Source organism: Macrobrachium nipponense, chromosome 40 (assembly GCF_015104395.2).
Source record: "Macrobrachium nipponense isolate FS-2020 chromosome 40, ASM1510439v2, whole genome shotgun sequence".
NCBI lineage: Eukaryota > Metazoa > Arthropoda > Malacostraca > Decapoda > Palaemonidae > Macrobrachium > Macrobrachium nipponense.
In genome coordinates, this window is record NC_061101.1 from 52269064 (window position 1) to 52292985 (window position 23922).

Consider the following 23922-nt stretch of genomic DNA (forward strand, 5'->3'; position numbering starts at 1 on the left):
CCCCGTCCACTTGGACGGTGGTTCGATCCCATGGGGGGACGAAATTATTATCAACTAAAAAATTCCCCTTCGGTACATATATGAAAATATATCATTTGGGAGGTAAAGTGAATTTAGATATTAAAGGACATTTGTAGCTTCAATTGATATATATATATATATATATATATATTATATATATAATATATATATATATATATATAATATATATATATATATATATATATAAAACACACTTACTTCCTCTAAAATGGTTTCCCAAGATGTTTCCCTATTAGTTCTCTGAAGTGGCTTTGCTATCACACTGCTATCCTTATACCCTTATCACTAATTAAAAAAAAAAATAGTTAAACGGAACGTGCCTAACCCATCGCGACTTTCCAAGAATCGAAACCCATGATACCACTAGATGGTGAGGTGATTTCCAAACAAGTTCTGTAAATTATGTATTAATGTATGTATGTAAGTGTGCATATATATTATTATATATAATAGTATATTATATATATATGATATACCACCACGCATTAAGCGTAGATATACTAATAATAATATAATACTATATATAATATATCATAGATATATATATATATATCGACTATTATATCGATATATATATATTGATATAGAATATATACACGCATTAAGCGTATATATACTCTATATATTATATATATATATATAGAATATCTAATATATAGATATAATATATATATAGATATATAGATAGTAGAAATAAATATATATATTATAGGTATATAATATTTATATGTATATATATATGTATATATAATATTAATATATATATAGAGTACTATATATATAATATTATATATATATCTATATACAACACCGCATTAAGCGTATATTATATTCTCTATATATTATAATCTATAATACTCTTATATAGATATATATATATATATATATTATATATAGATATATATAATAATATATATATATACACGCAGCTTAAGCGTATAGATACTTATATATATAATATATTAATTATATATATAATATATGATATATATATATAATATTCAATTATTACTATCTATAAATTATATATATATATGTATATTATATCATATGTATCAATATATATTATGTAGATAATATATATATATGATATACGATATATATATATAAAACAAATATATATATATATTACGCAATTTTAGCAACAAATGGTCCTTTAATATCTAATTGGCTCTACCTCCGAATTAATATATTTTCACATGTTACCCCGAGGGGAATTTTTTAGTTGATAACATAACAAAGGTTCAACCCTCTGAACCTGACCATTATAAGGTTTTGCCACTGACCCATAAAAATAATAACCACCATGTTAAGCACCTAACTGCCAAGTGTCATGAGATTCAGAAAAACATCCTACTAACTACTACTACTCTACTACTACTACTACTACTACTACTACTACTAATAATAATAATAATAATAATAATAATAATAATAATAATAATAATAATAATAATTTATTTGTGACCCTAAACACGTCGCGGTGATAAAACACAAGACACTAAGACCTTGAAAATATACCACGTTCCATAAAATGATAGAGAAATAAATTGCTGAACTTCAAACTGACCAGTGACCTGGGAAAGGAACCAAATAGGGGTGGAAAGAATAATTTCCAGAGACAATACTACTTCAGGATGAAGCATGTATTAAGTAAGAATGTCAATACTAAATAACTAATGGAAACTTGTAAACATCAACCTCTGTTCTTAGGCAATGGTTTCATAAATAATACACACTTCTATTTACAGAAAGGATACCTTGTCTGGATTACGGGTCACCTATTTTACGTAGAAGTCTCCAGAGCTTACAATGACATCACATGTGAATGTTTTTATGATGAAATATTGTTCGTACACAACAGCTGTTCTGGAATATGTGTACTATGGCAAATTAGGAAAATCAGAAAGATTTTTCGCATGACAAATGTTCATCTTTTAGATGACTGTGTAAAAACCTCTTTTCAGTTAGGAATAGAGAGGATTCATCTGAAATATTTCGTACCAACAAACATTAAAACTATATGTTGCAACATTTGTACATCGAAAAGCCTCGAAAGGATTAAAGAAACATTTCCATAACTATATACAGTTTAAGTTTCCCTAGTGTCCAGTTGGCTCCTCTGAGAGAACTCATAATGAACAACATTATGAGAACATACAGAACACCAATTGTAAACATCTACGAATTAAAAAAAAACATATCATACAAAGGTAGGAGTGAAAATTGAATAAAATTCAGTGGTCATTGCTAATCAATAAACAAATTCCTAACTTGAACCAGCACGGGCCTGTTGTTCTATAAAAATCAAACTTGTTTACTTATACTGTAGACATTGTACATTATTGTTATTGCATGTTCAATGATATCACCCTATTTCTTAACAGCGGATTCTATCTGAAAATGAACACGGGGTTTATACGAAACCTAATCTATTTTTGGTGAAATACTTTAGAATGTTGATTCATCTCCAGCATAAATCTATTATATACATAAATATACATATATATTATACATATATGTATATATACAGTATAAACGTGCATACACACGCATGTACACGCGCGCACACACATATATATGTATACACATGAATTTTGATCACATCACCGTGATTCATATACATACATCAAGCTACAAATGTCCTTTAATATCTAATTCGCTCTACCTCAGAATTAGATACCTCAGAATTAGTTGATAATAAGTTCGTCCTCTCGTGGGTTCGAACCAGCGCCCAGAGGAGAAATCAGAACTTCAGTGACATTATCGACTCGGCGCTTCTCGGAAAAAATCTGAAGAACTCAGAAATTTTTCCTACATCTCCTTTAACTGTTTGTCGTGTAAAGAATGTATACTGTCATTGAAAATGCTAATCATTCTGTGCTCAATTCATTAAAGAAGACTCTATGCTTGGGAAAAAGGTGACAGCGTCATACAGACTTCCGCAACGAACAGAAATTCAAGTACACCCAGGATCCTGAGTATACTGAAAGGTTAGTGTGTGAAGAAATTCACTCGTGGAAATGATTGACTGGTGAATCTCTGTAGAGACTATATTTTAAGGGACCTTTTCACAAATTATATACATACTCCACGAACAAAAGAATGCCATGTCAGTGACCGTATCCAGTCATATTTAAATGCGAAAATAACTCTCTCTCTCTCTCTCTCTCTCTCTCTCTCTCTCTCTCTCTCTCTCTCTCTCTCTCTCTCTCTCTCTCTCTCTCTCTCTCTCTCTCTCCTTAAAGTCTGTTCAAAATTTAACGGAATAATTTCACAACAATAACGAAAAAAAACAACCACAACTGATGAAAGACGTGTCAGTAGGTCTACGGGGTCGAAGTGTGGTTTAGGCATAAGCACAACTTCAGTTTAACCAGGGGTCGTTCAGTCGTCTAATTATCACCTCGTTTTTAAGACTGGTATGCAGTCATTATCGCATAAAACCTAGATGGCAGGTTGTCAGCTTGACAAACAGCTTCAAAACATCCATAAGTTAGACACCGTTTCAGTTTCCTTTGAAGTTTCTGAGGGAAAGTGTGAGGGAAAGTGGAGGCTGAAGGTCTGAATGGTCTAACACAGAATTGTCGATATATGGTGATTTTTTTTAGTGAATTAAATACTCAAACTATGATGATGGTATTACCTAAAGGTACTTAAGAATAGTCTCGTCGATGAAGTAGTTCTTGATCTCCAAACTGTACCCTTAAACTACGAAGTATATATATATTATATATATATATATATATATATATATATATATATATATATATATATATATATATATATATATATATACCACAGGGTACTTGAGAAACTATTTCATTGGCATGGTACGGTTAAGATACGTTTGACTTAAAATGGACACTGAAAAAATGCGGTAATTTTGTAGCGAGTAATTCTTTCATGGTCTGTAACAACTTTTTTTCCCGTGGCAAGGATTGCAAACCAAATTTAAACCGATATAGGTTTTCAATGCTAATTTGATCGCGGTAATAAACAATTACATTAATAACTCTCATAAATTATGATCAAATCTCACATAAATTCTGATAAATAATTCGAGTTATAGGGGATTTGGATTTATTTTGTAGATTACCCATACGTCTGACAGCACCAGGAGAAAAAGGTGGAGCATCAGGTGAAAACTGGGAACTAGCCCATAAGCACTGAAGGAAAAGGTGTCGTAAAAACGAAATTTTCATTTGTTTTGTTTGTGTTTGTTTCTCTGGTTATGTCAAGTGATTCGGATTTCTATAGTATCCAAAACAAATGCACAAAAATTCACTAAATATATGCGTGTGCGTGTATGTATGAATGTATGTGTATGTATATGTGTGTGTATATATATATATATATATATATATATATATATATATATATATATATATATATATGTGCGGTGTGTGTGTGTGTGTGTGTGTGTGTGTGTGGTGTGTGTGTGTCAGCAAGACTTGAGTCTATCATGATGTCTGAGGGGATGAATAAGAACGCTCCTTCTTATCTAAAATAGAGTGGAAATTCAATCAAGAAGAAAGGTAATCAATGAATGAACTTTCAACAAATAAGAATTCGTCATGCAAAAACACCGAAGGGATCATCCCAGATAAAATCGACGCAAGAGTAAGACATGAGAGCCAATTATGGCAAAAATCAAGAATTATGAGCAAGTCATGAAGTGTAATTATGATACGACACGATAATCTACTGGATATATATTAAGTGAGTAAGGATAATGGGTATGCAGCCCAACAACCCGAAATGCCCATGACGTTCATCGGTAATTCCATAGTTGATAAAAGGGCATATTTGATCAGTTAACTGATTCCAGAGACTTTGTGATATAATGAGTGTATTTCTCCTCAGGAGGTCAAGTTTCAAATTAACAGATCGCGCTAAACGACGGGAAAAATTCTCAGTTTTACCCGTTTAGGGCAGATCATGTACACCGTCATTAAACAAAATTCATGTCTGTTTTCATAATATCTTTATTAAGAGTTTACTTCATGCTCCTCCTGAATTCTATTGTACTGATAAAGTTCTCAGTGAATTTATCTACGGATTACCAAAATGATACGATAATGTTTATTACAGTCAGTGCATAAAATAATAATAATAATAATAATAATAATAATAATAATCGTAATAATAATAATAATAATAATAATATGTGTGCCATTAATTGATTTTTCTTTCTCTTATAGATTTGAAAGATAAATTCGTAATAGACAAAAAGGATTAAATAATGCTTATAGTTCTAGAGATCCAGCTCAACTTATATAACCTATGCTCTTTTAACAATATAAACAGAAGGCATCAACGAAGCTTAAAATATTTCTGTTCATTTCACATCAGTCACATAACGCAGACATGATCAATGCTCAAACATCATAACATATGGGTCAGGGAATTTATTGTTGGTGACCCCACAATAAAAAAAAACAGTTACTTAAATAAATCTTGGCACTACTAGTTCAGATTTAAAAAGAGACCAATAAGAAGAAGCACTATCTTGAAAAGGAAATAGTTACTGCATATCAAAGTAAGAAGGCTGAAAAGTATATAAGAATTAAATATTAAGTTACCTTACTTGACAAGAGAATAGCAATAATACTGTTTTGTAAATCACTTCCGAATCGGTACCCATAAGAGCATGTCCAATATACATACGTGATGTACGCTCAATGAAATGGAAAATATCCTCATTTTCACAACCATCAAAACAAATTTACTTGCAAAAAGGTGAAACAGACACAGAAACTATCAATAAACTTTAAATTACTAAATGAATTATGAATATTAAACATTTATCTAGTCAAAGAACACTTAAACAAGCCATAAGTGAAAATAATGGAGGGGAAAAAATCTTCTGTAAAAAGTGAGAGAGACTGGGCTATTTACCCGGTCTATCTCTTATCCATTTGTGGGAAAACTCGACGTACTGAGAAGTCTTTCATATCACCGGAGACTATCATGAGTCAATGTTTTTAATTTTTTATTCTCTCATGATTCTAAATGCAATTCCCGGTCTGAATGAAATAAAACAGAATACACCATTTAGGCAAAAGGCCAAGTGCTGGGACTTATGACATCATTCAGCATTGAAACTGAAATTGACAGTAAAAATGTCTGAGAGGTGTAACAGGAGGAAAACGTCGCAGTTGCACTATGAATCAATTGTAAGGAGAGGGTCGAAAGTAACATGGAAGAAAGATAATATGAACGGAGGTACAGTAAACATTCTCCTGTTTTATCTTCAGCAAACGATTGCATTTCGAAATGCCGGAATCGAGCACTGCTAAGTTTTCGCTCCAAATCGTCGAGCACCATCGTTTCAATGAGCTCACCTGGCTTGTTTTACAAAAAAATCTTCTCTTAATTTTGATCATCCTTCATTTTCAGATCTTTCCAGACTTATATTATACATTAAACAATATAAGATATATACTCAATTGCAAGTTTTACGTTTTCTTTTGCAAGTTTCATCCCAGTTGTGGCCATACAATGAAATGATCTTCCTAATAATTTAAGTGAATCACTCAAAGTTCAAAACTTTAATGTAGGTGAAAACATTTTTTGTTTATTGAGCAGCATCACGGAAATCTCACTGAACAGGTTTTTTTTTTTACCTAATTTATCTTCCTTGTCATTGCTCTTCTATAGTTTATACATAACTTTTGGATTCCTACTGAAGTCCAAAGTGTAAAAAAAAGAAAAATTAATGAGGATGAACCAATAAATATAATACTGCATGATTAACTGAAAAGATGAGAGAAAGTAAGGGACCAAAAGAGGAACCGAAAGATGAGGAAGAGGAGGAGGAGGAGCAGGTGAATGTCGAGGAGTGCAAAGACCGCGCAGGGGAGGTCTCTTATCACTATTAAAGCTAAGTGAGTGCAAAGATGTACTGTTAAGGACAGGACCTAAAGGGGCCACGTTTACTGCGTTATCTTTCTTTCATTATTGTTGGGTTCGTCTTCAAAGACCGCGCCTGGTAAATAGGATCTCTCCTCTCTTCTTCATCTTCTCTCGAGGGAGCTTCTGAGGATAAGGAAGGAAACAAGTATAACAGAGCTAAACATTACAGGCTTACAGTCGAGGGTCCGGAGAGAGAGAGAGAGAGAGAGAGAGAGAGAGAGAGAGAGAGAGAGAGAGATTTGGGGCAAGAGGAGGATTGTGGAGACGGTTCATTAATGTACAAAATTAATGATGCGCGTAAAATGGGAGATAAACAAATGAAGTTTTATGAAACACTCATTAGAGTGGCTTCCTTTTTCATGCCGCTGATTGCTTTTTCCCTTCGTGCAACAAACGCATTAGTGATTTTGGGGTTATGAGGTCTGTGCCGTCGTGATATTAATTTGTTCGCGACTTTAATTGAAGTGAGCGTGAAAGAAAAAATCATCAGAGATGATTAGGGTGGTCTTGGGTATTTGTTGGTCGTTCACTTGGCACGAAAACTTCTTCCAAATGTGTATGTCTGTGTATGTGTATGTGTTCGACATAGGAGGCACCCGCAGCTCAGTGGTAGAGCTTGTGGCTTGTGTTCCTGATGTCTATTATCTGAGCCTGGCTTACCATCCACCAGTCGACCCACCTAAAAAATATGTTTCAGTGTTATTAGGGAACAAGGGAAAGGACATCTACTTCATCTATGGCTTATTATTGCAAACTGGGATTATGATCTTCTGGTACCACCCTTTTACAATATAATATATACACATACAATGAATATATATATATATATATATATATATATATATATATATATATATATATATATATAATATATATATATATATGTGTGTGTGGTGTGTGTGTGTGTGTGTGTGTGTGTGTGTGTGTGTGTGTGTGTGCTACAATTTGACGATTTTCATTTTACGCAGACACACACACACACACACACATATATATATGTATATACACATCCATATAAGTGCTACAATTTGCCGAGTTTCCATTTCTAGTGGAAGTTTGGATATTTTGAATAAAGATCTTATCCAAGCAAATAATAATTACAGTCTTCTACGTAATGAAAAGGGGATCTGTCAACCCCTTCCTGCCAGAAATTGAGATAATATTCCCTTTGTAAAACATAAAATTATAATGAACGGTTAATGTCGACTTTGTTCAGCGGAATATCAAGCGAGTAACAGCGTAAAGAGTTCCCGCTCACCGATAACATTAAAAGAATAATTGTAAACCGTTGGAATAATTTATGTCTCAAGCACATGAAGAGAGGATAACCTCAACCCTGCCAAAATACTGAATGACGCCACAGGGGCATTAAATCATCAAAGCAAACGACTGGTGAATGCTGATTTAATTTTATAAAAAGGGTTACTATGATCAACCGCAGAAAGAAGAAATATAACTTGAATACCGGGGTAGGCATTACGAAGAAGGAAGCTTAAAAGGTCAATCTTAATCAATATCATCTTGACGAAGCTTTATGACCTCAGATCCATTCTGTGACCCGGAATTATCTCGCAGGCAGGAATATTAATGGAAACACCATTACCGATCTAAATTGATGGACCTAATACACGCATGTTATTCGAGATCAATAAACAGGTTGTCATCTAATTTGACACAAGTTCTTACGCCTATTGTACGAGCTAGGAGGAAGTGGGAGGTTAATAGCAGCCATACACGCTTTATAAATATACTTTTTTATATAAATTGTCGTTTAAAAGTGTGGTTAAAATGCCTCTCACGTACCACTTCTCCTCAATTACCCAGTCGAACCGCTGATTATAAATGTATTAGCAGATACGACTCCAACAACTGCTCATTTGTCAATATTTTGTCATTCTATTAAAGCCGAGTTATCTGCGTGACTTTTCTAATGTACAGTAAATACACACCAGGTTAATTTCAATGGACACCCTCCACTTACACTAGGTCACCCGGAGTCTGGATAATTAACCCTTAGATTACAGGAACAATTAATTCTACATTTGAAAGGTGTAACAGCAGGATAATCTCGCAGTTTAACTAAAAATCAATTGTTAGGAGAGGGTGGGAAATCAGATGGGAAAAAGAGAATACGACCGGAGGTACAGTAAAACGAATGAAAGGGGTTGCAGCTAGGGGCAGAAGGGACGCTGCAAAAAACCTTGAGTACTGATTACAGCGTACCTATGAGGTACACTGACGGCACTGAAGAAATTTTTTTTACACCTTGTTAATTAAATCTGAGATATAGTTAAAAACAAAAACAAAAAAAAAAAAAAAAAAAAAAAAAAAAAAAAAAAAAAAGCACAGGGCAACGGATAGCATTCTCGTCAATGTTAAGCATTTTTCCCCAGAGAGAGAGAGAGAGAGAGAGAGAGAGAGAGAGAGAGAGAGAGAGAGAGAGAGAGAGAGATAGCTATTATAATCAGCTGTTTGCTTTTCGTTCTGACTTCCTACTAAATTTCATTAACACAATAGCCGTTTGCAACAGAAAGTCGTATTTCTCTATATTTTTTATTTCAAGGAATGCAATGTAATGAGCAATGTATTATTTCAAAAGACTAATATCTGTGTACATTGTATGGGAGGTGTAATGTGAACTTCCAAAAGAATCTCTACACAATTTGTCCGTGAAAAGCTTGGTTTAAAAGAATTCATCTTCGAAAGTTTACTGACAAATCATTTCAGGAAATGTGAATGAAAGAAAGCCACGTTGGCAAAATCATTAGTAGATTAAAAGTTGGTAAAAGTAACGAAAGTTGCACCAAAATCATCAACGCTTCTATCATTCAGAAATTTTCATAATGAAGCAACGTGACGAACGAAAAAAACCAATTTATCGGTTTGCAGAATATTACTGTTAAAAAGACAAAATTTCAGGATGACAGGAATAATTTGCCGTATTTATAATATGCAATGGCAAAGGGATAAAGAAAGAAAATCATAGGGAGTGTTCAAGTGCAAAGTTGCTACAGTAAGGGACACTGGTAAGGATAAACTGCTTGGATTTCAACAAACATATTAAACAAGTGATTTAAATTAACTCGCAACACTAATAGGTTGGTGCTTCCTTTTTCGTTTCCAAGGAGCTAAGTGGTTCAGCATCCCAGAATTACAAGTGGACATCATGTCATCCTACAAGAAAAGCTTCTTTTTCCAAGAGCTTGAAGTGGTGAACTGTATTGTAATGAAACTGACCAATGATTCCTTATTTCCACAATGTAAAGTGCTACTTGACTGCCCACTATGTTAAGCGCTGAAGAACAGCGATCCAAGCGCTCTTGCAGTTGAGATGTCAAAATTCATACGACGTCGTTATTCTACTGACAAGTGCTTCGTTGAAATTCCAATGATTCTGGGAAATTTGTTGCAGACCCTGTGTGACATTGTGAAGCCGTTGCAACCACAGCAATACTGAACTGTGTACTGTGATTCCCATTAAGAACTCTTGTTATAAATTTGTACAACGTCTCAAGGCATCCTGTAGAATTTTCAGTAACTACATGGCATTTCCTTGTGGTTCCAGTTGCATCGAGAAGCGAGTTACTACATTTCCAGTGGCCGTAAAAAAGTCAACTTTCGCAATTCAAATGCCAGTCCATACATCTGTGACGTTAACAGCAAGCTACTGCGTCCTAACGAAGTAGTGGAGCACCACATTTCCAAAGGCGACGACCAATGTGGTGTCAAGACTTAAAGAAATGCTGACATGGCAAATATCCCAAACACAAGCGATGCGATTTGAATCTTAACTATTCTGTGGAAATTACAAATTAAAGTCAGAACGCCGTTAAACAGCATTTTAAAAATGAAATAGTTATGAAGGCCAGTGCAGATAACAGTGGCACGATGAAATTTTTTTTTTAAATTCAAGCAATCTACCTAATGTTTTGTGAGACGGTCATTCATACACACCCTTCAATAATGATCAACTGATCAATGTAGCAAAATCCCAAGAGATCCATAAATGATACCGGTGATAACGATGATTATGATTTTAACAAAACAAAGATATAAAGGAAGAAAGGATATAAAGGAATATAATAGCAACAACAACGCCAGCAACTTATTATTAGACTTCTAACGACCGTTCTTAAACTCCAGTTATTTTCTAAATTGATTCGGTAAAGACTCGTGCTCATTCAGATCTCTACGGGAGGGTCACGACAGATCGACTCCACTTGGCTCTTGATAACTAATATGAATCAATTAAAGCAAGCTTCGATCTTCGCACAGCACTTAAATATCCAGATATATATTACTTACTTACTTGACTTACTTTATCTTCCCGCCGCTGGCCAGTGGCACAAGGCTGAACAGATAAGTGTTTCTGGACAAAATGACCAGTGCTGGTGTAACAGCACCTTTTCCAACAGATTGTGAGGATTCCACAACGAGAGTTTTTTAAGCTATCCGACATATAAGCACTCACATTTATATGTATAGACACATATATTTAAAGACAAATTCCAAGAAGGAAAGAGAAACGAAAGAGTTCTGCAAGGCCTGTCGACTTCTGGACAACTGGAAGAAAATCAATCATGCAAACAGCTATAATGTGAAGTGAAAGCAGCCCTGAGAGATAAAGATCTCATCCAAGTCGATAAATATCAAGTAAAGGACAAGAAGTCGAAAGGCCTTGAAGAATTCCATCGTTTCTCTTTCTTTTGTGGAATATGTCTTTATTTATATATCATCATGTTCCATTCCTTCATGATTGGGTTATGCATTGTGTGTGTGTGTGTGTGTGTTTGTGTGTGTGTGTATCAAGAGCCAGCAGGAAAAATGAAAAGCAGCAGTACCTAGCGCTTTCGTGTATTCTTAATACACCTCATCAGGGTACAATATATAAAAGAATGAAAAATAGCTTCGAAATATCAAAGGTAGACATAAAAACAAAGAAAGTAAAATGCAGAACGATCAAACAGTCTAGTCAAGAAGCAAATGGTCCACAGCCTAGAATTACACTTAAAGGACAACAACAAATGGAAATGGAACTACTAAGTCAATTACATAGTTACGAAATTGTCAACAATACATTTCGTAAGCCAGTTATCTAGTTTATATTGTCCGTTGCTAATATTAAAAACACTACTTGACTTATATCTTATAATACTAGATTCTATAATGTTTCTTTCAATAATGTGTGTGTGCGTGTGTGTGTGGGTGATTTGTCCATACAACTTTTCCCCTTAGAAAGAGTAGCGTTGGAAATGGCTACCCATCAGGTTCCCGGGAAGTCCTCCGAGATGAGGGCCTTACCAGTGACATATTTAATCACGGTTGCTACCACAGCAGTCGTATCTTTACCAAGAACCTCATTCACAGCTTCAGTAAATAGATGCACTTAGGTTTTCTAACGAAGGTTGCCAATCCACACATCCTCTTCTAGAGTCGGACCTAACTCTTGCTTGGTATGGCTACACTGCCACTACTCACATAACAACTGTGTAGTCTATGTAACATATACATACGCACATACATACAAGCAAGAACGTGCATACTATTTAAAGTATGCGTGTAGCATACACACACTATATATATATATATATATATATATATATATATATATATATATGTATGTTTGTGTGTGTATATATACATATATAAACATAAACATACATACATTCATATATATATTATATTATATATATATATATATAATATATAATTATATATTAAATATGTGTGTATGGAAGTTTGCGCGTCCGGTGCTGTGCGTGCGTGAACGCAATTAGAACTTACCTAAATATTGCCCGGGCTCGATAACTCGTGGTTATCTTAAAGATAAACAAAAAAATCACCAGCAGGACCAGTACCTAAGTACAAACATTTCGAGAGGTCAACATCTTTACACTTCATTATTCCAGAAAATTATTTAGAATATTCTACGTTGTTTCCGATGATCGAAGGAGACATAGTCAGGTTATTTGGTTGTTTCCCAAGATTCAAAGGAATCATCCTCACTGTTTTAACAGTATCAATATTTAAAGAAGCCAAACGAATATTTCACTCAAATGCAAAAAAATAAGACATCTATGGGCCACGCTAGCTTATAGCTAAAACATCTTAATTTAGTTTGAAATTATTTCAGATTTATCGAAGTAACTCAGTAATTCAAGAAAAATCAACATTAAAAACTGCAATCGTAAACTGAACACTTCAATAAGAAACTGGTGAATGCGAGTACTGTAGACTAATGAGATAAAAAAATTTTTATTAAGTTGCCGACGAAAGAATCCCGATCACAAAAATATAAAAAGCAAGGTACAATAGCTACTTTCGACTACTACTGATACAGATAAAGATTAATCACAGCAGTGATCAATCAGGCGTATTTGAAGTCATATTTCATTTAATATATTAAAGATGCAATGCCTACTTCGATCGCTCCTGACACAGCTAAAGAATAATCACAGTAGTAGTTCAAATATCAAAAACAAAACATTAGAACACGGCCGCGGGCGATGACAACTGGAAAGAAATCAATCGTGTAGCAATGAGCAACAGCCACGATGCGAAATAGAAGCAGAGCAGAGAGTCAGAGATCTCATCTAAGTCGATAAATAAAATAAGTGGGAGTGATAACAACAGATCCGGGAACCGTCAAAAACCCACTTTCCAAAATCAGCCCGGAGAGAATAATAATAACCCCGAATGTTCGTCTTTCACGCGCTACTGATGCCAGCTCGATGTTATAAAAGATCAGCAAAACCGAAACGAACATTTTTTTTTTCTTCGCCTCTCATCATCAGTTTTTTTTCTATCTCTCTCTCTCTCTTTCCGCACTGGTCCCCATGAGACGGCAAAACGAAGGAACCTTTCATTTACTTATCATTCCGGGCGGCAGCCGGCCCCAACCATGTTTCCAAGAGACGAGACAAAAACACACGGTGCCGTAACATACTGAAACCTGCTCTCTCTCTCTCTCTCTCTCTCTCTCCTCTCTCTTCCTCTCTCTCTCTCTCTTTCAGCCACAGGTCGAGAATTAACTGCCACTCTCATAAGCGCTGATGGTTAGGCTGGTAACTAGTCCACGCCAGTGTAATCTATATTTTACTTTTGTTACTAATTAAAAAAGAATATTTACTATATATGATTAGAGCAGTGATGACACTTTCCTGGTTAGCGTCCTTCTTCGTGTAATCAACGTAATCTGAAATACAGTTTACGAGAGAGGAGAGGAAGAAGAGAGAAGAGAGAGGAGAAGCAGAGGAGAGAGAGAGAGAGAAAGTTTAATGTTGGCGAAAAATATTTGTTTGTACATTTGTTTCAAATATTTTATAGAGCAAAACAACCTAAAATCAAAATATAACGCACCTTAAAGAGGAAACGTACCAAACCAATAAAGTGTCATCACTGTTCTGGTAATCTAGTAAATATTTCTTAAATTAGTAATAAAAGTAAAACACAGGTCACAATGGTGTGGACTCATTACCAGCCTAACTATCAGCGCTTATTAGAGTGGCAGTTAATTCTGTGGCTTGAGAGAGAGAGAGAGAGAGAGAGAGAGAGAGAGAGAGAGAGGACTATTGGCCAAAAGCGTTCAAAACAACGTAATGTTAAAAGGCAAGGCCTCGAAAGGAGGGAAAAAACCAAATTAACACTTAAACGTCCAAGCAGGAGAGACTAATCAACCTAGATGCCTAGATCCTGAAAGGTTAACGTTCAGGCACCATCAGCTAACAAACCGCGATGCACAGCGCTTGAAAGGTTAATAAAAAAGTAAATATATGGAGTCATGATATCCAAAAGACCAATTCAGCTGCAATCATTTGCAACAATTCCCATCCATTTGCGAACACTAAGACGATCGGTACCAACTTCCCCCGGGAGGAAATTTACATGGGACGTCTGCTGCAACAAGTCTACCACAAAGACTCTTCTACAAAAACGATGCAATCTAAGTGGTTTTCATTTGCATCCTGAGTGGCCACAACGAAATTGCAGCTCCACTGTGAAATTTCACAAAAGCTGCTCCTAATACATCTTTTACGATGATTTAACTTTTATTCAGATAAGACCAATGCCGAATTTAGAGCTGCTTGTGGCCAAGCGCCTTCCACAGGCCACGGCCTTCGAGAGAACCATTCTGCATTCGAAGCGCACAGGACTGACGCCCTCAATGCGCCTGCGTGATAGCACACTCCTGAAGCGTCCAGGGGCTCGTCATCTGAATATGAACGAAGGAGCACTTTCAGGACCTGGAAGTTTATGGAAATGAGAGCCATTGCTTGATTTGTAATGGCTGAGAATCTTAACGTGGCTTTGCACAATGAAGAAAAGGGCTCTTCCACACGACAGCTTCTGATGACTCCCTCATAATCATATAAAGGCAACTCTCGTTGGTTGCTTATCCCTCAACCGCGCTGCGACCAGCAAATGCTGAATATATGCTGTCCAATGAGCATCAGTTTATTTTACCTGTGTTCATATATATACTAATATATATACATACATATATATATATATATATATATATATATATATATATATATATATATATATATATATATATATATATATATGTATATATATATATTATATATATATATATACTATATATATATATATATATATATATTATATATATATATATATATATATATATATATATATATATGTATAAATGGATATGGGAAGCGTTGCTATCAACCAACATACAACAAGGAGCTGAAGGAGACGTCATGTACCAGTAATTGTCCATTTATTAAACAAGCTGACGTTTTTCGAGGACACAGCCTCATTTTCAAAGCTGAAAAACGTAATATAATATATAAAAGACTTAAGAATTAAGAAAATTTCAATTTAAAAAACTATTTTACACTTTAAACAAAAATTAAAAAATTAAAAAAAAAACTAAAATGCAACAGACAGAATGAAGAAATAGACCGCTACCTTTCAGGACGGGAACCAAGGACCTAATGACATAAAAAAACAGAGACAGGGGCACACTCAAGACAGGTACAGTGTTGTGGAGGTAGTTTGATTGTTTAAAGGAGGAACAAGCTTCTTAATATATAACGATTCGGCTATTGCTAATTGATGAGGTGAATGGGCTCTGGAAAGACAATTTTAAAATGTTTATATTCAATATCTTGTTTACATTTTTTGGCATGATCGCGTATATTAGAAAATTCAGGATTAGTGGAATTTATTGCCTGTTCTGTAACTAACTCCCCGATGACAATCAATTCTAACTTTTAGTAGGCGACGAGAAGCCCCACATATTTCCCACTTATTTGGGGCTTGTTTAATAATGGACAATTACTGGTACATGACGTCTCCTTCAGCTCCTTGTATTATATGTATGTGTATATATATATATATATATATATATATATATATATATATATATATATATATATATATAATAGTCGACACTTCTGAAGAAGTGTCTACTTTTGAACTTCTGTAAGAAGATAGGTGATGTCACAATGTTTATTTATAATCAAATGTAAAATTCCATGCGGACATACGCATACACAATTTCTTCAAATAAAAGATACCTCTAACTCTCATAATACTAATTACCATACTTTTGAATGTTCTTCCTATCTAGGTCTGGGACGTTCCTCAGGAAGTTAATCATAACTAAGAATAAACAAAAACCTTATGCATTGTAGTGAAGATGAAAAAGCTTCAAATAATAATATAAGAAATAACCTACATTAGATGGAAGATCCGCCATTACAGCTCTACAGAATGGTAAATAAGATTTAAGAAAAGGGTGTGTATATATATAAAGTATATATATATATATATATATATATATATATATATATATATATATATATATATTAGCAATTACAGTAACAAGACTAGAATACAAACCTAATGTTTGCAATATATGGTACATATACACACACACACACACACACACACACACACACACACACACACACATATATATATCATATATATATATTATATATATATATATATATAATAGTATAATATATATATATATATGTATATATATATATATAATATATATATATACATACATACATATATATACATACATATATATATATATATATATATATATATATATATATATATATATAGGGAGAGAAGACACTCATACGAATGCCATCTCACAGCTATATCTGCAATGGGCCGCTTCAGCAGATTTGCAACGATTTTACATGCGTCACTCACCATGCGTTTTTTTTTTCGTTTTTTTTTTTTATCACTCTCGTTTTTTTACTACCAAAATCAAGTCGAATCTTGTATGAGAACTCAACAGTAATAATGTGAAGTGCGAATAATCTTCGTCGTTATGGAAAACTAGCAACGTATAATACCTATGAACGTTTGATATTACACTGCGTTACAGCAATCAACTGAACTAGCAGCATGCGTGGCTATTAAAAAAATCTATCTTGTAAGACGTTCTCTCATGGTTTTTATTACCCAATGTTCGTCGATACCACTATTTGATGGCAGTTGGCATGTGGTCATACACATTACGATTAACCTAATAAAAAATAAACGAAAGTGGGGCACAATGAGTGACCCGCATTACAATAAAAAGAAGAGCTTAAGTGTGAACCCATGACTACAAATTTATTCTTTCTTTTCCCTAAAAGTTTAGCGGGTTAATTAGTGTAAAAATAAAGCCTGGATGCCGCTGCATTTCCAGTCATTAATCACAAAAGTACTTCAAATGAGCTCTGACCAATGAATTTCTTAATTTTATATATATCTCACATCGCTTTTGACCAAATGGAAAGCGATGTTAATTCGTATTCATTCAGTGCCCAAGATATGAATCTGAAATTGAAAAGATTCGGTTTCGCTGCCCACTATCATGACATATGAGAGAGAGAGAGAGAGAGAGAGAGAGAGAGAGAGAGAGAGAGAGAGAGAGAGAGAGAATCTGAATGTCGGCTCCTCAGAACATCATAAATATTCAGTAGTTATATGCAACGATATAAAATAGAAAACCATCTTTTTATGAATCTTTAGAAGAGGTCCTAGGCGAGGTTTTTCAAAATCCATAAGGCATTGGGAAAAAGACGATATCACACTATATAAAATACATAATTTATAAGGAATATTAGAAGTGGGTTCATGATAAGGCATAGAAAAATAATATCCACAATTATGTGCACAAACGATGCAAATTTTACGTCACATTTTTGTAAGGTGCCGTCATAAGATTAGGCCAGGAAGGTTTTTGCTTGGCGTTCTGGCACGTTTCTCAAATCTTCTACTGTCAGTTCATCCTCGGCTCAGTGTTACTGAAATCATGCATGCTTATCTGAATTAGCACAAGGGTACTAAACCATTACTTACAAAAAAAAACAATTTTAGAAATTACTTAAAATTCTTCCTGTTATGCAGTGCGATTTAGAAAACAGTAAACATTAATGAAAAAAAACACACACAAACATAAAGAAATGAATGCAACCCCAATGACATCAGCAAAAATTTATTTAAAACTCAAGTCGTCATATCGGCGTTTGTGAAGCCCAGGACAATAATATAACAAATTCTGATTAAATAATCAAGTCATGAAAAAATACAGAAAGTTCACTTACAATAATTTTTTTTTCTAAAATCCTCAAGTGATAAAATCATGCAATGGGGAAGGTAACCCCAGTTTAATAAAATATGGAACCGTTGTGCTTGACCCAAAATATTTCATTCATGTGGTGTCAATGGGCCATTCAATGTTACATCAGATATTTACATGTTTATAAAATATCAGGTAATATTCCTAAAGTTGAAAAGTTGTTAAGCTGGCTTACAAATGCAGCAAAGCAATCAGAATCTAACAGTTTTAAAAAGTGAAGTCTGGAGAAGTGAAAATGTCAACATGACCACAATTAGTGTGTACACGCTTTCCTGAATATGCATTTTAAACCACAAAGTGTTTTCTTATAAAGAGTGTAAAAACTATCGCCATATCAGAGTAAAAAAATAAAAAAAAAGTCCGAAGAAAGCGTGTAAAAAATTATTTTCTGATGCAATCACACTTGCACCCCCAGGAAAGGGTCAGCGTGTTTTCTTATCCACACTGCATTGTATTTCGATCGAGGCAATTCAGCCAAAAAACATTTTTATCAACGAGACTTCCTATAATATTTATCCTCCGAACAAAATATTTACTTCGCAAGACCTTTTGGGAAAGTCTGCTTTCCTCAGTTTGCTTAGTCTTTCTGCTAAGCGAAGACTACTTTTTAAAAAATTTAATAGAGAGAAAAATATACAAATTCGATATAATAAATGAATTCATATATGTAAAATGTGTATATATATATATATATATATATATATATATATATAATATATATATATATATATATATATATATATATATATATATATACACACTTGGTCAAGGATGGTTGCCAAAATAATCCTCGCGAGATAACATCAAGTACATAAATTCTGGAGAAGCTACATCAGTGTCACGGCTCCTATTTTTTCCTACTCCAGGTCTATAGATCTTGCTTTATACTGGCTGACTAATACACACACACATATTTATATATCTATATATATATATATATATATATATATATATATATATATATATATATATATATATATATATATATATTATATATATATATATATATATATATATAGTGATGGCTCCGAGAGGAGCAAACTGTCTGTTTTCATCAAGTCTTCTGGGTCATCCAGAATGCTGACAACAGTGGCTATTGGCCTTCCAGTTTTCATAAAGTCTTTTAAGATAAGGTGGCTAGCTCCCCCCTCTCTCTTCTCGGATCACAACCCAACACAGTCGACTAACTCCCGTTATACAATTTGCTGCTTACGTTAACAGGACACAATGCAGTTGAATTAACTCAACTGTCCTCAAGATTTCTGGCCTACTTGTGGGAGTGTTTTGCAGCTGAGGTGAACGTCCATAACTACGTCCTCTTACAGAGAGAGAGAGAGAGAGAGAGAGAGAGAGAGAGAGAGAGAGAGAGAGAGAGAGAGAGATTAGATTCGCTAAATCCAGAAAACTACATGCAAGATTCATGAACATTTTGTTTTAAATCCACACCGAAGTAATCGTATTTACATACGCCAATACTGAAAGATGAATACATACGTGATCAGGCGCTGACACACTAGAATGTATATACACTCGAACATAACTAAATCATAAAAACGACGTCACGAAAGCAAAATTGAAGAAAAACAAAAACAGAATGCAAGCGCTTGGCACACCGAGTACACTCAAGAAAGAAAAAACAGCGACTCAAGACAGCGACGAGAAAAAACTGATAGATAATTGTGAAAGACTAATAGAGCATATCGTAACAGCCATTACGCAAGGAAGATGGACGTGGAATAAGAGATCAATGGATGGCTCGATAAAAACATAATTATACTACGCGAACAAAGAGAAGAGAGAGGTCGGGGGTCACTCTCACTGAATCGGAAATTTATCCACGATAATTACACATAAGAAGGCAGCTACGTTACTTAGTTCAGGATGTATTACTTACGATGTGTCGTTCGATGTTCAGCTACGATACTGAGGGAAAAATCTCCATAAAAAAAGGGATGAATATATATATAAAAAAAAGAACATTAGAACTGCCCACTTAGCGTCAATCTCTCACTGTACGAACAATGCCTAAGATAATATATTCAACACGAAGGAGAGAATAATTGGAAATCTAAACTAAAACATTTAGATGATTTAACGCAGTGACGTTGACCTTCTTACAACAGCGCGTGGTAATTAGATTGGTAATTGGTTGAAAGAGTAGCGCAGATATATATTGACGCCAAAACGAAAACCAATAATCAAAATTAACGTATCCGGATACTTCAGAGAGAGAGAGAGAGAGAGAGAGAGAGAGAGAGAGAGAGAGAGAGAGAGAATTTTAAAGCCTAGAAAAAAAAAAAAAAAAAAAAAAAAAATTAAAAAAAAAAAAAAAAAAAAAAAATGACAGCGTAACTCAAAATACACGGGAGTGAAACATCTCAACCTGAATCTCGAAGAGTCCCTCACTAATTGCCAAGGTGCATTTATAACAAGGCAGAAAACAAGCGCCTTTCGAAGTCGGAAAACCAAAGGGAAAGGTGAAGTCGTGACATTTACTAAAACGAATGAATGGCTACGGGCTAGACACAGAGAGAGAGAGAGAGAGGCTCGGCCGAAAACCTATCAACGGCTACCTATCACAAGAGGGGGGGGGGTGGGGGGGGGGGGGGGTTGTTAGACCGTGGCTGAATTCATGGGTTGGCCTCTGTTCAGTGCCAATGTTATTCCGGCGAAGACACTGGCAAAACTTCACAAACTTCACAATCCTAGTCCATTGACGCCCACCAATGTGAATTCGAGAGACGGGGTGGGAGGGAGGCAGAGAATACATGATCTTAATCTCTTTCCCTCACACCTCCCCTCCCAGGTAAAGGCTATTTGTTGAACATGTATATACAAACGAGATGCCGCCCTCCCGGATTAGCCGCTTAAAGGAAAACAAGAAAGCTTATCTTCTTAAATTCGAAAAAAATGTCATGTAAATGTGCGAAGGCAAAAAACGATAATAAGTAAAATAATAATGAATACATGAATGCAAATAAACTGTGCGTGCTATTCATGTTCACTCACACGAACACATTTACATGTATGTATATGTATATATAATATATAGATATATATATATATATATATTATATATTCTATCTGATATATTATATAGATAATATATATATATATATATATATATATATATTACACACGTAAACAAAGGTAGTCCATTTTGTTGTTTATATGGGGTACCTTTATTAGGTAGAATTGTGTTTCAACAGAAAATATTCAATAGTGATATATATATAATAATTATTATATATATATATATATATATATATATATATAGATATATATATATTGCGCACATTATATAAATACACAAACACACACACACTATCATATATATATATATATATATATATATATATATATATATATATATATTATAAACTTACGGGCCAACACCCCAAGAGAGATCTCATTTCTGAAATTCTTACAGACCATAATGATATGCTCTGCACATTTCTCATAAATTCTTTTAAATATTGCCAAAAGATAAATAATTGAGACAATATCAACAGCTTTCTAAAACGAAAATTTGGTATTAAACTTCGTAGTTACTTTGTTCATATAAGAAATATATGTATTTCTCTTCATATTTCTAAGAAATCTTATTTTTATAAGACGTTAATATTGTAATAAGACTCAGAATCATTAAAAGCGGTGAACCTTTTCGTGCCATTTGTTTTAATTTGCAATAAGACTGTACAGTCAAACGAAGCTCAGAGTTAAAAATATGAATAAATCCGATTAAGATGCTCATGAAGGGAATATAAATGCAGGGGGAAAAGCCAGGCTAATATCCAGAATCATGAAATGAATATGCAAACTATTTCAGCCGTGTAATAGGTAGAAAAAAAAAATCTCCGGACGTACAGCTTGACAAATATTTTCAAGCCATGATGCAACTAAAACTTCAAATCTGGAATCGGCAATGTGAAAAAATATATTGTTGGTGAATACTTACTCTAACATTATGGTCAAGTTCTTTTCTACAATTCTTTTTAAATATGAGAGAGAGAGGTTGTGGATTTAATACATAAACATATTACCGATAAACTGTTGTCTTGATTAGGGGCTCTACATGATATGAAAAAACGAAAACTACAATAAACAGCAAGCACCACAGGCGCAGTCCTATCTTCGCAAGCAAACAACAACAAAACTACTTGTTTATCGATGTCACCATCTCCAAGGTTCGATTCAGGTTCTTCACATTTCTCGGGAGTCCAAAAATATCTTCAAAATGAAACTCGTCAATATTATGAAAGAATGAAGTTGCTTATAAACACAAGAAAACAAACACTCATCACTATCATTGCTGTTATCAGTCAGTAATTACGGGTGTCTTAAATATCCACTGCCTGATTTGAAATTGCTGCCATTCCCTCTAGCATATATATATAAAATGCTGAGAGTGATCATAATGTTTACAATTTATACAACATTGTTGTGTTTTTACTTTCCGATGCTAAGTTTTCCGGCACAAAAACTTCTCAACATTTTCTTCCAGGGCTGAAGGCTTTATCATAATTTTAAGTTATGAAAATACCCATAACTACTGTAAGTCGAAGGCAATTGGCACAGTGCATGCAAGAGGTCATTCTGTCGCGGAAGGCTGCAAACACCGACCCCAAAAACCTTTCGCCGACTTTCCCTGGCTACACAGTTCCAGGATGCTGAACCACCAACGAAAGTATCCGAAGGGGAACACAAGCGTGACCTTTGTTCCTCACAAGTTCATCATTTCCCTGCCACAGCCACAGGAGGGCTTGACCGAGATGCGAAGGACCAGGGAGGAGGGTATGAGGGCCGGAGTGAGACGGAGGCGGCGGCGGCGGCGGTGGTGGTGGACGGCAATAGCGCTGATGGGTTGAGTGGATGAAGGAGGGTGGTTAGGGTGGGGGTGAAAGGTAGGCAAGGGAGAGCCTTATCTGATTGACCTCGGGTAACGCGTTAACAATGTTCCATTTAATGATGGTGGCTCCTCCCACCTTCCTCAAACCCAACCCTAACTCCCAACACACCCTCCCATTTACTTAGCCGCGGGTCCCTTAATGACCGCTTATCCTCCTGTGCCCACAGGGCAATGCACATCCCCCTCGACCTGTCTGCTCCTGCTCCCGCTGAGAGAGAGAGAGAGAGAGAGAGAGAGCCACACGCTTTCGACATTAACGCCTAACCATCACCTGCCAGAGAACTAAGCCATCATTGCGATCTGGGTAAGAAACGGGCACGAAAAGCGAAGCATCCTCGTCAGCGAACGACGAACAGCGATCCTCAGATCAAAAATGAAAATTCTTCATCTCGCTCTATCCACGAAATCGAATGCAGACGACCTAAGCTTA

The 23922-nt window shown here is 34.7% G+C and overlaps 1 protein-coding gene across 1 annotated transcript in view; it reads left to right on the top strand.

Annotated features, from left to right (window-relative positions):
* The window catches only part of LOC135212244 (uncharacterized), a 57900-nt gene extending 34441 nt beyond the window's left edge, over positions 1–23459 (top strand). The window contains exons 5-6 of the mRNA XM_064245687.1: positions 15017–15163; positions 23244–23459. Coding sequence (XP_064101757.1) covers positions 15017–15163; positions 23244–23459 — 363 coding nt within the window. The remainder of the gene's footprint in view (positions 1–15016; positions 15164–23243) is intronic.
* The last annotated feature ends 463 nt before the right edge of the window (positions 23460–23922 follow it).